At 33.6% G+C, this 17,538-nt stretch overlaps 1 protein-coding gene and 1 long non-coding RNA gene across 3 annotated transcripts in view; one reads left to right on the top strand and one right to left on the bottom strand.

Annotated features, from left to right (window-relative positions):
• Positions 1–11,947, top strand: part of LOC116422362 — a 52,051-nt gene extending 40,104 nt beyond the window's left edge. Inside the window, exon 3 of the long non-coding RNA XR_004232969.1 lies at positions 11,726–11,947. This is a non-coding gene — a long non-coding RNA (uncharacterized LOC116422362). The remainder of the gene's footprint in view (positions 1–11,725) is intronic.
• DCBLD2 (discoidin, CUB and LCCL domain containing 2) overlaps positions 1–17,538 on the bottom strand; it is a 97,379-nt gene that overhangs the window by 67,849 nt on the left and 11,992 nt on the right. For both annotated transcript variants that reach the window (XM_031959553.1, XM_031959552.1), the window contains exon 2: positions 2,658–2,885. In XM_031959553.1, the coding sequence (XP_031815413.1) occupies positions 2,658–2,885 (228 nt within the window). The remainder of the gene's footprint in view (positions 1–2,657; positions 2,886–17,538) is intronic.

Raw genomic sequence — 17,538 nt, forward strand, 5'->3', positions numbered from 1 at the left:
CCTCTAAACTTTCTTTATTATATCTCTTTAAAGAACTCTCAGAGTTGCCCAGATTCCCAATCTTTTTTTTTTTTTAATTTAATAGCCTTTTATTTACAGGATATGTACATGGGTAACTTTACGGCATTAACAATTGCCAAACCTCTTGTTCCAATTTTTCACCTCTTACCCCTCCCCCCCCCCAGATGGCAGGATGACCAGTAGATGTTAAATATATTAAAATATAAATTAGATACACAATAAGTATACATGACCAGGTTCCCAATCTCAAAGACACCCTAGAATGAAATTCCTTCTCTCTCCTATCTAGTAGTCTATCAGCTACCAAATCCCATCAATTACACTTCCTCTACATTTTTCAAATTTATCCTCATCTCTCTACTCAAAGGAGTCCTAGCTAATTAGCACTTACACAGACTACCAAAACAGACTCTTTCTTAGTCCCAATTCAATCCAACATGATTGCTCCACTTCAGGCAATGGCTGTTCCCCTCTCTTGGAGACCTCAGAATCACTCCATGTTTCATTTCCTACAGAAGCTATCACCCTCTTAATTTACAAAAAAAAACCTGAGATTACCATGTCTTTACTCATACTTCCTACCACACCCCTCAAAAATCGTCCAAATTTTAGGTCATCATCTCTTCCTATGCTCTAGATCCTGAGAAAGAAGCAGGCAAATTAATTCTCTTCCAAATTCTATTTTCTTTCCTTCTCCATCTTCAATCCATTCACTACACATGTGCCAAATCAGTATTCCTAAAGCATGAACTAGGCCTCTTCAAACTAGTTTCTAACAGATTCTAACAGAAAGATAAATTTCTCCACCCATTATTTAATTCCCCCCCCCATTTGACTCCCACTTACCTATAAAGATATTTCAAATCCCTCCATATCAAAACATAATACATTCCAGTCAAATTAGATTATTAGTTATCCCCACACCACCTCCTTTTTATACAGGCCACCTATCCCTCATATCTCAAATGCATTTCCTTTTCAGTTCAGATGCTACTTCCTTTAGAAAGCCTTTCTTGAATCCTCTGGGTCTTAGTATTCTATCATCATACCATCTCTGCACACTTCCTAGTAAAATATATAAGTTTTTAAGAATAAAAACTACTTTAACTTTTGTCTTTATATCTCCTAATGCCTAGAGCAACGCCTTGAACAAAGAAGCATTTAGTATGTATTTGTCAAATTGCACTGTTGAAAGTCTCAAGGAATCAGATGTCCCCTGGAAGACAGCTTGTGATTAGTTCAGCTTTCCCTCAAATTAAGTGTTAGTTCTTCATCTCATTTATGAGAATTAAAGATTAGGTATAAATATGGAGTTTACACTTCTCCATAACCACAGTCTGGTCTAAAAACAGAAAGCATTCTCACAAAGGTGGGGAACATATCTTCTATTCTTAACTGTATTACTTAAACTTGTGGAACAGAGGCAATTAACAGTTTTTGTTCTGTACTTCATTTTCTCAAAGTGAAATAGAAACAGTTCTACCAATCTTCCACAAAAGCACCAGGAAAGATTATCAATTCAGAAAATGTTATATGAATTCTTAATAAGAAAAGTTGTCTTTTATAATACCTTCATAAATTACAACTAAAAATTTGTGCTATTATTGCCATTACCAGTTAGGAGGACTGCTCTCTAATAAGTTTCTGGTAAACCAGCTGCTCCAAATAGGGAGGTGATTGAGGCTTCTTTACTTATACAGACTTAACTATCCTGAAATATATACCTGTATACAGTGACCTTGCCCAAGAATAATTCATTCTTTTTCTAATGAATGAAAAGCTCTTTAAGACAACACACAGTAATTTCAGCATTTTTCATTTTTATTCAGTTAACAGTTAAGCTAATACAATAAATACTTGAGTTTTATAAAAAGGGAAGGGGAGTGTCCTAGCCTGGTTTTATCTTGGCTCTTTATTTCTTAAAATAATAATAAATAAGCAATATTCTTTCCATTATTTTTATAATACCAATGAACCTCCTAGAATAAATTATACTTCTATTTTTAAATACAAATATAATCAATTGTCAAGAAATCTGATGTCTAGAAAATTAACTTCTTTTCTTTTGACAGCTATAGGAGAGTTATATTATGCAAATATACAAAGGAAAACAGTACAATTATCAATAAATGAGTTAATAAAGCATTTATTAAGTGCTTACAATGAGTAAAGCACTGTCCCAAGTGCAAGGAATAAAGAGAAAAATAAGACGATCCTTGCTCTCAAAGGATGATGAAAAACCAACAGAAAATGATAGATTTTCTCTCTATGAAATATCCATATATGAAATATTCACATTCTCATATCAAATCCACATCTGAAAAATTCACATATTCATATCAAATAACTCTTAGAAATATTCTCAAAACAAAATCTGAACAATTAAAAATTAAAACAAAGATCACAATTACATGATTTTTAACACTAGAAGGGGAAGGTATGTGTTAACTGATGCAAAAATTTTATTTTCTATCTTTATTTTCTTTGCTTGATGGATGGATGGATAAAAACAAATCATATGCCAAATGACACAGGATAATACTAGAAGTATTGTTAAATTCTGGTCCTTCTAGTGTGAAATCAAGCTATAAAAGCATTACAAATACATTTACAGAAAAAAAAAATAAGATTCCTACCTATCTCAGTCCTGCGGAGTCCAATTCCATTGTAAACTCTCAAATAATTAAAGTGACAAGAATCTGAATCTTCTATGTCAAAATCACCAAATTTGATGTGTACTCTCTCCCCTGCCTTCACACGGATCTCCCACTCACAAACTGTGCTGTTAGGATAGGTATGTGGGTAGTTTATTGATGTAAAAGTTCCACTTTCAGGACCTAATACAGTGTGTCCACATCCATCACCTAAAAAATAAAAACAAAAAATTTTAAAATCTTTCAAATACACTTTTAATATTTTTAGCTTAAAAATCCATAAATCATTAGGTATAAGGATTTGAGTTTCCTGTTGTTGTTTGCATGAAACTTGAAAAAACTCTTCTAAAAACCTAAGAGACAAAGCCTCTGGAGGATTTGTGTAAGAACATGGAAAATTACTGACAAAGTTGAGAACACATGAATGGGTTGCACTCTGTATTGCTGGAGAATAATCCACCAATAAAATTAACAGGAAGAAGTTTCAAATAAAATGCAAATTTTAGAATAAAATGTTAACATAGTAAGATTTATCTACACCAGAAAAATATAAATGGTTAGTATCAATATTACTGTAGTCACAATACTGAATAGAAAACTTAACTTAAAATATTCATTTATTCAGAACCTTTTAAGTTTTTCCAAATAATTTAAGTAGTATTTTATAATTGTTTATAAAAAGTTTTATATACATTAATAATACTAAACATTTTCTTCTTAATAGCTTTGTGAGGGAGGTAGCTCAACTATTACTCTTATTTTATAATAATCCAAAGAAGATAGAAAGTTTAGTCTAGATGCCAAAGCTAACCTAAGATGAACTGTGGTTTTCTGATTCAATGTCTAATGTTATTTCTACTTTACCACATAGACTCCAAATATCACTTGACATAAATGTCTGAATATTATCATTACATATAATCATTTTAGTGATTAAAAAAAAGCCCAAATCAAATCTAAGAGGGATTTCTCAAGATATAAGAGTAAAATACACATCCAAAAGGATAACATCAACATTAATAATTCATTCATATATGAAATACCTCTTAAAAATCTTCAAAAAGTCTGGATACTTCCTGAAAAAAATATTCAGAAGTCCTTTATTCCTATGTGTATGTTCATATATACATTATTGTCATCAGTGATAGTATTACTTCTTAAAAGGCAATTAAGTAGTAGCTAATAATTGTAAATTTCCTATTATCTAGCCATTTGATTTAGAAATGAAAAATATGCAGTTACAATGAAAATGGATATGTACACAGAAAAGCTAAGATACTGATAATAAGAAAGTAAAATTTTCCTTCTATCAAATTTGGACTTGTACTATTCACCTAAAAGGCAAAAAATTGGGGTTAACTGTTGTAAAGGCATGTTTGTTTAATGTGTTTCTCCATAATAAGTAGAGAAGCAAGTACTTTTCCAACAAAACCATGAAAACATGATTTTAAAATGGTGTCTCCTAAAGTAAGAGATATTTAGAATAATTTTCCTATCTGCTCTATGCTTATTAAATTCTGCTGGATTTTTAACTTAACATACAGATAACTCAACAATTAGGCAAGCCATACTCATATAAGTAAATTAGGAGAAAAATGATATTTAAAAATTGGCCTGGATAGATACAAAAAGCCTCAGATATAAAAAGCACTATCAATTCTCCCAAGTGATGTTCATCCTCCATTTTCAAAGACCACTAATGACATCATGATGGGTTGGTATCTTGACTTGTGGATAAATTAGATTTAAGTGAAGCAGTCATCAGGGTCTCTCTCTTCCAGAGTCATCAAAGTCCAGAGGCAAGACCAAAAAAGTCAAGATGATTGGTGATGGCCTCAACGTAGTGAATGACCTATCTGACCCAGTTTTAAGCACTCCACAGCACCTTCTTTAGCCACTTTCGTGGCCATGGGAACAAACAGTTCTCATCCACCCATTGTGCCAGAAATAGTCCACATGCCTGGGATGGGGATTTCTCTAAGTCACCTACAGGCCTGAGATTTGTCAGTTACTGGCATCCTGGGTTAGCCCATCTGCCAAGATGCTTTACTGGGGTGTGGCTGATGCCATGGTTACAGCCCCTTGGACCAAAAGGTGAGAGCTGAATACTGAGTGAACACCAAAGATGGCTGAGCAGTTCTGAAAAGGGTTTGGCAAAGCCCTCACACCAGATGTGGTAGTCCTCCCTGAATACTCTGTAGTTCCCCAAAGGGGAGACAGGTTGGGCCAAGAAACATATCCTTATGAATCCAATATAGTTAGCTGACCATTCTTTGGGGCCATGTGCAGACATTTCCTGTTCCCCATAAATTATAGAAAACAGGGGGGGGGAGGGGGAAGAAGGGGGAGGGGAGGGGAAGGAGGGGAGGTTGCTTCCAGCTATTCACAATCAAGGATCTTATACTAGGTAATGACTAAAGTTTCCAAATTAGGTGGCAAGTCAAAAGAACCGATGGCTCATTGTCTAAATCTAAAAAAGAATTTTCTGGAGAGTCAAGTCAGTGAAATCTGATTGTCCAAAAGTTGGAAAATTAACAAGCAGATAGGAGGTCACTCCTTTTGTTGCTCATCCAATTTTTGGCTCAACAGCTAATGATGAGACTTCACCATGATACAATTCAAACTCCACCCCCCCCCCCCACACACACACACCCTTCCAAATAATTGACTACAAACAGACAAGGAAAATGTGTAGGTGCTGTAAGAAATGTCTCCTATCACACTTCATAACTAAGGCTAAATTCATTTCATTCAGTGTAGATGGTCAAGTTAATCTATTCCAAAGGACTACTGATATTTACAAAGAAAAGCATTTTAGAAGTCTCATGATCAAAAGAAAAACACCACTCTTTTGGGCCATGTGTAGGACAGACATCAACTATCTAACATGTCCTCCAATTCCATGACATTCCATTTCACATGAAATCTAGAATATCATTCTAAAGATATGACCATTACCACATTTAACAAAGAACAGTATAAAATTATTTGTTCAAGTATAAAGATATTGTCAATCATAAAAAGAAATTTTCAGAAAAGCTTTCTGTAAGCTTTTTGATCGTTTTCATCAAAAATATCTTCAATGTATGAATATATCATTTTCATAAAGATTTTAAATTTTAAAGAGGGGAAATAAGTATATGAGTTGATAGCTGCTAATGCTGTAAAAAATCCCCAGTTTGAAGGTTAAAAGTACCATATATGCATGATCTTTTGTACTCTTTTAAAAGCTCCAAAATGTTATAAAAATTCATCCTTTGATGTCTTTGGAATTATGTTGCCTCTGCCACAGATTTTTCAGTACATACTTGGCTAAGATTAAGGCATGTTATAATAGACAGAACGAGATTAGAACAGGAATATGGATTCAAATTAATTTCTGACACTTGCTGGTCTGAGTGAACCTTAGCAAGTCATTTGAATGCTAAGATTTAGTGCCTGAGCATGAGGTTAAAGTCAAAGACAGACTAAAATCTTCACTTATAAAATCAGATACTTCCTTTAATACTCTATAATTATGCAACTCTAGGAACTTTATAAACACTTCCTTTTAGTCTTCACTTGTGTCCCTGTTAATACTTCTATCCCAAATATGGTATTTGTGTGCATCTGTGTAGCATGTACAGTGGATATAGTGGGCATTTGCATGTGTGTTCAATCCTGGTTGAACTGTCTGGTTTAGTTAAGCATCTCCCCATTCTTTTCTCCATGCTTACACTTCTTGTATAAACACTAATATGAAAAAATTAGTCCTTTCTTAGTATATTTATTATTCCTTTTTCTTAAAATCCACAAAAAAACAACAAAACTGCCCCTAGGCCCAGTGTTTACCCTCAATTCACTCTGTGATTGACCTTTGAAGAAAATGAGTTCTGAAGGAACATTTGTCTTTTCTCCCCTCATTTCTATTGTAGATACATAATTATCATTTAGTTCATATGTTGCTTTTACTTTGCAGGTTCCTCATAATTTCTTTGTCCTTACATTTCAAAGATTTTACTTAACTCTAGTCTTATTATGAATAGTTTAAGTCCTCTATTCTATTAAAGATCCATTTCCCTCCTACAGAATTAAACAGTCTTGCCTTGGTCATAAGCTTTTTATCTTTTGCCCTTTAGAATATCATACTGAAAATTTTTCTCCTTTATACTTGTTTCTATCAAGTTTTAGGTAATCCAGACTACAGTTATTTGGTACTTGTAAATTTTCCTTCTGGTTGCTTGTAGTACTTTTTGTTCAACCCGAAAGCTCTAAATTTTCCTTATGACATTCCTGTTAAATTTTCAATTTGGTGTTCAAGAGGCAACAGGTGGCTTTTTCTGTTTTCTTTTTGTCCTTGAGCTCTAATAAATTTATGCAGTTTTCTTTTATTAGGTCTTAAAATAGAACATTTGGGTTATTTGGACAATTATTTCTTGCTGACCTAATATTAGATACCTTAAATTTTCTTGTTATTTTTTATCTTTTGATTATGCTCTAATAATTTCCATTGCCTCCTGATTTTCAGGGATTCTGATACTCAAATTTTTCTACTTTCTTTCCTAGACTATTTTAATCTCTTCCCAATTTTTTCTCCCAGAGCTCTCATTTCACTTTTACTTTTATTCTAAACATCTCTTATTTTATTCCTTCTAGTTATTCTTATCTGTCCAGTGAAGTCATTTTTCCTCACAAGTCACAATCACAGCACAAGGGGTCCTGGCTCCCACAGTGTCCTTGCTCAGAGTCATAGACTTCCAGCTGATATGAAATTTCCATGCTTACTGCATGACAGGATTCTGGTCACCAAGAGGGTCCTACTCAGAACACTGTGGGCTTCAGGTTCCCCTGTCTGTTTACCTGTGTTCTTGCTAGTTGTACTAGAAGCTCTATTTCCCCAAAATGGCTGTGCCTCTTTTTGTACAATCTGGGAAGGATGAAAGAACTGACTCTTATTTTTTCTTTACATTTTTTGAATATTATTTCATCCAATGTCAGATGTTTGTAGATTTTTGCTAAAGTATATATGTGACAGCTAAATACCACTAGGTTTTTTCATATCATAACCAGAAGTTGTCTGTACAGACTTGTTTTCTCCTCAAATGCTTTTCAACCATTTATGAAACAATACTTCCAGTAAGGTGTTGTATAATGTATTTGTACCTTGGCGCTGACTGATGCTCCCTTTAGCTTCTTTGTTCTCCACTTCATAAAAAGACCAAATGTTTACCACATAAGGCAGTTCCTAGGTTCTTTTGGAACCTTGTTGAGAAACTATTTTAGATTACTTAAACCTCTAAAAATGAAAATGTCATTTTCTTATTTTTGTCCATTTTTCATTTTTAAAAGTCAGTTTATTTAAAAGTTGGGAGTCAGAGATGATGTAATTCCACAAAATGCTTTCATTCCATCCTTATCTTTTCTTCTCATTTTGTATTTTGACCTCTGCTATAATTGTCAATGATCTTACAATACACAAAGAATTGAATTCTAAAATGATTTCCATATTTATAGCCAGTCCTTTCTTGTCTGTTAAGACATGCAGCCAATTTCATTTGTTTGTGTGATATTATTCAGTGCTAGTCAGAGCTCAAAATTTATCTTTGGTTCTAAAATCAACTCAAAAGGTGGGGGGGGGGGGGAATCCCTTAAAAACAAAATTATCCTTAAAAATCTTTTAAGTCATCCACAATACCTTTAAATAGCTGTAGCTAGAAAAGATTTTCAAGCTTTTTTAAGGCAGCCTATTATGAAGAGCAGATGAATCTGAGATAATTGTGGAAACTACGGAATGCAAGTTTGTCACTAGACCTAATTATTGATTAGCAGGTGAGCAGGAGGATTTCAGTCAAAAGCAAATAAAAACCTTAAGGATTTAGCTAACAGTAAAACTGATGGTAAGGGAAAATTCTTTTTGAAAGGTCTTCATATATAACTGTGAATATAATGCCATTGACAAAACAGTTGTTTCTCCCTAGGACTTGAGAGAATAGAATGAACCCAAAGAGAACATAGTAGGTAGGTATTTTCTAGCAAGAGTAGGAAGATCAACTAAACTGTCCCTCTAAAGGACAATCTAAGCAAAATTAATAAACCTATAATCACTATGAAGCAGGGATTCTAGAATTCTAGTGTAGCAAAATTTTTCATATTCATCATTAAATTTGTCTACCTCAACTATGACAAATATTGGCATATTTACACTGCAAACTATTTCATTTGTGATGATCTGTTCATCTTGAGCACTGCAAGGCAAGATGATCCATCTCACACATGAAATGATATTTCTGGCTACCTTTGATTTTGTAATAAAATCAACACTTCCAAAAGCATTCTTCAAATCTTCAATAATTTTTATCTTTCTATTTATCAGAATCATCTTTGTGTGTTTTTTGGTTTCTTTTACATTGAAAATGCAAATAGGGAAATGTGGGGAGGGTTGCTTTGTTTTTAAAATTCTGTAGGACATATTAGGCACTGAACAAAAATTAAACATGAATTTGGTATACTGGAAAGAGTACTTATTCTAGCATGAAAGGGCAAGGTTAAAATCCTGTCTTAGACATTTACCTATATGAATTTCTTTTCTTTCTTTTTTTTTTTTTTAACTTCCCTGTGTCAGTTTTTTCATTTGTAAAATTAGAAGGTTTGATTCAATGGTCTCTGAGGTCTCTTCCAGCTCCAAATCTACGATTCTGTGACCAAATTAAGGATACCAATAATTAAATTGGCAGCTAAGTGGCACAGTGGATAGAATACCAGGCCTGGAGTCAAGAAGACTCTTCTTGAGTTCAAATTTGACCTCAAACACTTACTAGCTGTGTGAACTTAGGTAAGTAACTTAACCCTATTTACCTTAGTTCCCTCATCTGTAAAATGAGCTGGAGAAGGAAATGTCAAATTACTCCAATATCTTTTCCATTTTCTTTCCAAGAAAACCCCAAATAGGGTCACAGAGACACGACTGAAATAACTGAATAACAATAATTAAATTAATGTTTGCAGATGCTCAAAAGAAAAGTGTACATTTCTTAGAATGTTCTGCTTTCTTTTCTCCCACCACTCCTGTGGAAGAAGAAAGCAATGTCACAGGACTGAGGACTATTTTGTACTTTTTTTGCCTTATGAAAAGCAGTCTGCTGTAGTGAAAGGAGAGTTTGCTTAAGATTTTTACATTGATGACCATGGACAAAGCACTTCATCTCACAGGAATCCTGTTTAACTCACAGAGATTATAAATGATAAAAAATAGTAGATTTGAACTAGCTGAGGAAGTGTTCTTGCCCAGGAATTCACTAAATCAATGAAACCAGGTGTCCCGTTTAAAAAAACAAGCAGACCTATTTTATAGAATACCATTCCAAAAACCTTAATGAATCAGTCCTGCCACTATAGTGAGGAGCCTGCCATGACTCATGTGCCACTGGCCTTACAATCTCCAAGAACTTCAAGTCTCTTAGATAAAATAAGAGGACTATAGACATCAAACATTCAAATTTGAAAATAAACTCCCCAAAAGTGTTCTTTCAGGGGATTCCTTAAGGATTAATTAATAAACACACATTTGATCAATCAACAAGCAATGATTTAATGTTATAATTTATAAGGTACAGTACTATGCAACGATATTGCTATTTGATTCTTAATAATCATTCATAATTTCCAAAGCTTTTTCCTGGAGCTTTTTCTCGTCTCTCTATACCCTCTTTCTTAATGACCAAAATTGTCCATGGGCTTCTTAATGCCTATGACTTCCAGATGTTATAAAACCAGCCTTGGTCTCTCTCCGAAGTTCAAGCAGCACATCACAAACTATATCTATTAGATACTTTCAATTGGATGGGCATCTCAAACTCATTAAGTTCAAAAACATAGTTCAATATGATACTCATTGCATTGGTCAAGCAATTAAGAACTCCATCCCCATATTAGTTGTCTACCGTCTTTTATAATCAATCCATATGCATTTATTAAATTCAAATGAGATAATATTTATAAAATGCTTAGCCCAGTTCCTAGTATATGCATATAAAGAATAAATATAAAAAAGAATAAATACATAGTAATTAACAAGATAGTTTGGAAAGAAAAATACAAGTTCTTGGGGAAACCAAAAAATTCATCAAGTAGAAAGTGTGTTTGAGTTGCAATTTTTAAAAACTTAAAAAATGCTTTTTCTGATTAATTCAAAATTGTCTCACTTCCTCCATTCCTTCTCTACCTATTGAAAAGGCAACAAATGATACTTATTAAACATGAAATCACATAAAACATATTTCCATATCTGCAATGTTGTAATAAAGAAAAAAGGAGATAAAGAAAAAAAATATGCTTCAACCTACACTCAAGTCTATCAGTTCTCTCTGTGAAGATGAATAGCATTTTTCATCATGAGGCTTTTGGAACTACTGTGGATATTCTATTGATCATAGTTGCTTTTACATCATTCTACTCATATCCCTTTGCATCAGCTCATATGTGTACTCCCATGTTTTTCTGAAACCATCTCCCTCTCATTATTTCTTGCAGCATAATAATATTCCATCACAATATTATTAAGATAATAAGCCCAGTAGTAACACTGCTGGATCAAAGGATATGCACAGTTTGATAACTTTTTGAGCATAGTTCCAAATTGTTCTCCAGAATGGCTGGATCCATTCACAGTTCCACCAACAATTATCGGTGTCCCACATCCCCTCCAACATTTGTCATTATCTTTTCATGTCATCTTAGCCACTATGTATGTCCTATTATTTCCAAAGACCCAATTTTTGGAGGGGTTGAGGACCTGTGGGTAGGAGTAATCTTCCTCTGTCCCAACAACAGATTCAGGAGGTCTTAGCGAACGGGTAAGGGTCTTTAGGAAGTATGGCGTAGAATGAGGAAGGAGAGGGGGTACTCAGAGTAGACACCTCCAGGAATCTCCAGTTATGAGACTTAGTCTGGATCCAGGGGTAACCTAACTGTATTCCTCCCAAACCCTAAGATACTCACTGAGTGCCAATCACTATAGGTGATTGTATGCCATTCGAACCTTTCTTGGTACCAAAAACTCACTCAATGTTCAGTCTTGCAGGGCTGCTTGAAGCTACCCTTTGGGATCCTACTTCTGACATCAAATTGTCAGCTGAAAATGAATTACAAGCTAAGAAAATTTGAAGGGAAAACTTATTAAGCTTTGTTGGAAGAAGCGAGAGCCTAAAAAGATGGCCAACTCCCAAGTCTCTATGGATTACATACTTAAAAGGTCTGAACTCAGGTTACAAGGAAGAGAGGGAAATGATGCTAATGGGCCCCAACAAAAAAGCTATTCTCCAAAATAAGGCACACAATTTCTATGTGGAAGCAGAGCGTGCTGTTAGACTGAAAGGTCTCTGGGATCAGTAAGTTGAACATGTCTTGGGTTAGACAATAAAATGGGTTAATCATATAATAAACAAGTCTGACTGAAACCAGGCCAGTATTTTGTTGTGCACGGTAAGGTTGTAACTTGCATGATTTTCCCACAGAACCACTGAAGTTTATTGAATAAACAAGGGATAAATTCACTATTATAACTGCTTCTCATTTTTTTTTTTTTTTTGCTTTATGCAATAAAACTAGGGCACCTCTTCTTTCCTCCTCTAAGTATAACTGCATTAATAAGTAACCCCCTGAGCCCAAATGGCCCCAAAGTATTTGTAATCCTATACAGGGTATCTTAGAAATCTTAGTGCTAGTTTAAAGCTATTGAAGCTTAAGGTATTTAAATAATTAAAACTATCCTAAGACTTTTGGACACTCTATATAAGAGCTTCTATACCTCTTTTGTTAGCAATCCAACCCCATTTTCTGATTCTCCTTAAATGAGAATACCCTTAAATGGGTATTGCATTAAAAAATATCAAAGTAAAGAACTTGTAGAAGTAACAGACACCACCATGCTCCTCTCCAAGCACCATATAGAGGGAGAATCTCTTAACACTTCAGAAATAGGGTTTTTCCTATACAAAAGGGGAAAGCTGAGAAGCCATTTTGAGATGGTTTGGAACAACCACCTAGTACACCAATTTGGATAAAGATTTGGAAAACCACAGTGCCTGTAAAAATGTCTTTCAATTGCTGAGTGAAACAAGCAAGACCAGGAGATCATTATATACTTCAACAATAATACTATATGATGATCAATTCTGATGGACCAGGCCATCCTCAGCAATGAGATGAACCAAATCAGTTCCAACAGAGCAGTAATGAACTGAACCAGCCACACCCAGCAAAAGAACTCTGGGAGATGACTATGAACCACTATATAGAATTCCCAATCCCTCTATTTTTGTCCGCCTGCATTTTTGATTTCCTTCACAGGCTAATAGTACACTATTTCAAAGTCTGATTCTTTTTGTACAGCAAAAAACTGTTTGGACATATATACTTATATTGTATTGGTCAACCTGCCATCTGGGGGAGGGGATGAGGGGAAGGAAGGGAAAAATTGGAATAAAATATTTGGTAATTGTCAATGCTGTAAAATTGCCCATGCATATAACTTGTAAATAAAAAGCTGTAATAAAAAATATATTTTTCAATAAAATTCTTTTGGACATATAAATCTTATGGGTTTTCTTTTCCTTTCCCTAAGTTATTATACATTCATGTTTTGAAGAAGTTTTTGTCATGAAATGAAAAAATTAAATGAGTAAGGGAGACTTTTCATCTCTTCATTTTAGAATTTGAGGGAGCTTTCATTCAATTTGCTGTGGTCCACCCCCATAAAATATACTCTGTCCTCACCTTTGTTTAAGTCCCTGGCTTCCTTCAAAGCTCAGCTCAGCTTAAGCCTCCTGAAAGACCTCTCTTGATTCTTCTAGTTGCTAGTACTTAGCGCCTCCATCAAAATAACTTTATATTTACCTTATGATTAAAGTGTACTTACATGTTGTTTTCCAAAATAGAATACAAGTTTTTTGAGGGTAAAGATTTTTTTGGCTTGTGGCTTTGTGTCTCCAGTTTCCAGGACATAGTGGATGCTTAATAAATGCTTGATAAGCTAATAAACATTATGTAAACCTTTCCAACTCCTTTTCTCTAATGAAAAGCATTTGCTTAACAAAATACTGCCCCAAAAAGATGGAAATAAGGCCTTTTTATCTGCATGATGATGAAGAAAATAAATGAAATATATCTAGCTCTTTCATAAGTTTGTAAGATGAGGATATGAATAGTTCATAAGTAATGCCAAGAATGTACTGAAATATGTGATGGATGTTCAGTCCTCCCTAGTTGTGATATGCAACAGAAAACTGAAGTTTAAAAAAATTTTAAATTCATTTCAATGAATAAATTAGAATATTCTTACCTACATTTTAAAATGTTTTCTATAACGTAAAATTAACTAGATAACAGTTTAAGTGGTATAGATTCTAGAAGATGAATAGTTAACTACTTGAATCTAAACTCTCTGAATTTTCAAGAAAACACAAAGATAGCAGGATGAATAAATTTTATTAAAATGTATATATTCAAAACAGCATCCTAATGTAGAATTCTCAAAATAGGTCTTTGTTTCTTCCTCAAAGCAGTCATTAAACATATGTGATGGAAATCCTTATCTTGACACTCAAGAGTAGCAGAAGATACTTAAAAGTAAAACAAAACTTATATTGGCACTCTTTAACACACTGGGTTAGAATAAGGATTGAAAGCTTCAGACTGCTAGTCTGATTTTATCACTCGTCCTCAGGATAATATTACTTTGGTTATTGCTGCAATAGGCTACAGAATAATTTTACTCAAGGGGATATGCTGTTATAGTGAGTAAAATTTTATGCTCCTTTTTCTTAATTTAAAAGTGAGTAAAAATGTTATAATTCTCCAAGGGGATGGAAAACAATAAATTAAATCCCTCTCTGGTAATGCATTGTTTTTAACTAACTTCTGGCCCTCTATCAATAAAATCCTAAAGCCATAGACTTTAGTCCCCAATCTGACATTGGCTTTCAATTCAGAAAAAAGTTATATTCCATTACCAGACAATATAGATGGCTCAGCAAAAACCAATAACTAATATTAGAAAAACTGAAAATAAATCATCAGCACAATCTTCACCAAGTATTTATTATGCATTAGCATCGATCTTAATGTCAAATCTTCATGCCTTTCTCAAGGGATTAAACTAAATGTTCCTTGAAGTTTTTCCAGCTCTAAATCTATGATCTTCACTGAAAAATAAAAATAAATCTGATAATTCAATCAAAAATTCCCCCACAGATTATTTTACATAGTTATTAACTATAGTGGGAAGGAGGCAGCACGGTTTAGTGAAAAGATCACTCTGTCTGCAGTAAGAAGACCAGACTTCAAACCCTGGCTCTGTTCTTTACTAATTTGTGACCTTAGATAAGTCAATTAGGGTCTCTGAGCTTCTAGTTCCTCATTTGTAAAATAAGAAGTTTGGATTACAAGTACTCAAAGATTTCCTCCATTTCTAATTCTACAAAGTCTATGGTTAATGTCCTTTAAATGCTAATTTTGCATTTGGTGACTTTGTAGAAAAAAGAAGCAGATTTATTTTTGCTATTTCCTTTTTTTTTTTTTTTACTAGATATTTAACAATATGGAATAAATCTAATTTATCAAAAGCCAGTTCAAAATGGTGATAAAACTTTAAGTTTTAGTTACACTGAATGACAGACTAGAGATGAATTCTACTATATTTATAAAAATTTCAAACATTTTACTATGTTTATTAAAGAAGAATTCATTCCTGGTTGCTTTTTCTCAGAAAAATAGATTTTTGCTTCTATAATGGTCACCTTAGAGAGATTCTGAAAATAAGATATCCCTTAGAAATATATGCAGAAGTAGATATCTACTCCCAAGGAGGTTCAAAGACATAAAGAAAATATGCATTTTAGCTCTTGGATAAGGCAAGCAAATATAATAAAGATGACAATACTACCTAAACTAATCTATTTATTTACCGCTATACCAATCAGAATCCCAAAAAACTATTTTAATGACCTAGAAAAAATAACAACAAAATTCATATGGTAAAACAAAAGATCAAGAATTTCAAGGGAATTAATGAAAAAAAAAAAAAATCAAATGAAGAAGGCCTCGCTGTACCAGATCTAAAATTGTATTATAAAGCAGCGGTTAAAACCATCTGGTATTGGCTAAGAAATAGACTAGTTGATCAGTGGAATAGGTTAGGTTCACAGGACAAAATAGTCAATAACTTTACTAATCTAGTGTTTGACAAACCCCAAAACCTCAGCTTTTGGGATAGGAACTCACTGTTTGACAAAAATTAGAAATTAGTATGGCAGAAACTAGGCATTAACCCACACTTAACACCTTATACCAAGATAAGGTCAAAATGGGTTCATGACCTAGGCATAAAGAATGAGATTATAAATAAATTGGAAAAGCATAGGATACTTTACCTCTCAGACCTGTGGAAGAGGAAGGAATTTATGACCAAAGAAGAACTAGAGATCATTATTGATCACAAAATAGAAAAATTTGATTATATCAAATTGAAAAGTTTTTGTACAAACAAAACTAATGCAGACAAGATTAGAAGGGAAGCAATAAACTGGGAAAATATTTTTAGAGTTAAAGGTTCTGATAAAGGCCTCATTTCCAAAATATATAGAGAATTGACTCTAATTTATAAAAAATCAAACCATTCTCCACTTGATAAATGGTCAAAGGATATGAACAGACAATTCTCAGATGAAGAAATTGAAACTATTTCTAGCCATATGAAAAGATGCTCCAAGTCATTATTAATCAGAGAAATGCAAATTAAGACAACTCTGAGAAACCACTACACACCTGTAAGATTAGCTAAGATAACAGGAAAAAATAATGATGATTGTTGGAGGGGATGCGGGAAAACTAAGACACTGATACATTGTTGGTAGAATTGTGAATACATCCAACTTTCTGGAGAGCAATTTGGAACTATGCTCAAAAAGTTATCAAACTGTGCATACCCTTTGACCCAGCAGTGTCACTACTCAGTTTATATCCCAAAGAGATACTAAAGAAGGGAAAGGGACCTGTATGTGCAAGAATGTTTGTAGCAGCCCTTTTTGTAGTGGCCAGAAATTGAAAACTGAATGGATGCCCATCAATTGGAGAATGACTGAATAAATTATAGTATATGAATATTATGGAATATTATTGTTCCATAAGAAATGACCAGCAGGGTGATTTCAGAAAGGCCTGGAGAGACTTATACGAACTGATGCTGAGTGAAATGAGCAGGACCAGGAGATCATTATATAGTACAACAACAATACTATATGATGATCAATTCTGATGGACGTAGCCCTCTTTAACAATGAAATGAACCAAATCGGTTTCAATAGAGCACTAATGAATTGAACCAGCTACACCCAGCGAAAGAACTCTGGGAGATGAGTATGAACCACTACATAGAATTCTCAATCCCTCTACTTTTGTCCGCCTGCATTTTTTATTTCCTTCACAGGCTAATTGTGCATTATTTCAAAGTCCGATTCTTTTGTACGGCAAAGTAACTATATGGACATATATACATATGTTGTATTTAACTTATACTTTAATATATTTAACATGTCTTGGTCAACTTGCCATCTGAGGGAAGGGGTGGGGGGAAGGAGGGGAAAAGTTGGAACAAAAGGTTTTGCAATCATCAATGCTGAAAAATTACCCATGCATATATCTTGTAAATAAAAAGCTATAATTAAAAAAAAGAAAATACGCATTTTTAAAAAATCAACACTTTTTGAAATTAAAAAAAGATGCTAATCAATTGAAGAAGGGCTAAGCAAATCCTGGTATATGAATCTAATGGAATTTTAATGTACCCATATTAAAAAAAAATGAGTATGAAGATTTCAGAAAGGGATTC

This window comes from Sarcophilus harrisii, chromosome 3, assembly GCF_902635505.1.
Source record: "Sarcophilus harrisii chromosome 3, mSarHar1.11, whole genome shotgun sequence".
In the NCBI taxonomy this organism is placed as follows: Eukaryota; Metazoa; Chordata; class Mammalia; order Dasyuromorphia; family Dasyuridae; genus Sarcophilus; species Sarcophilus harrisii.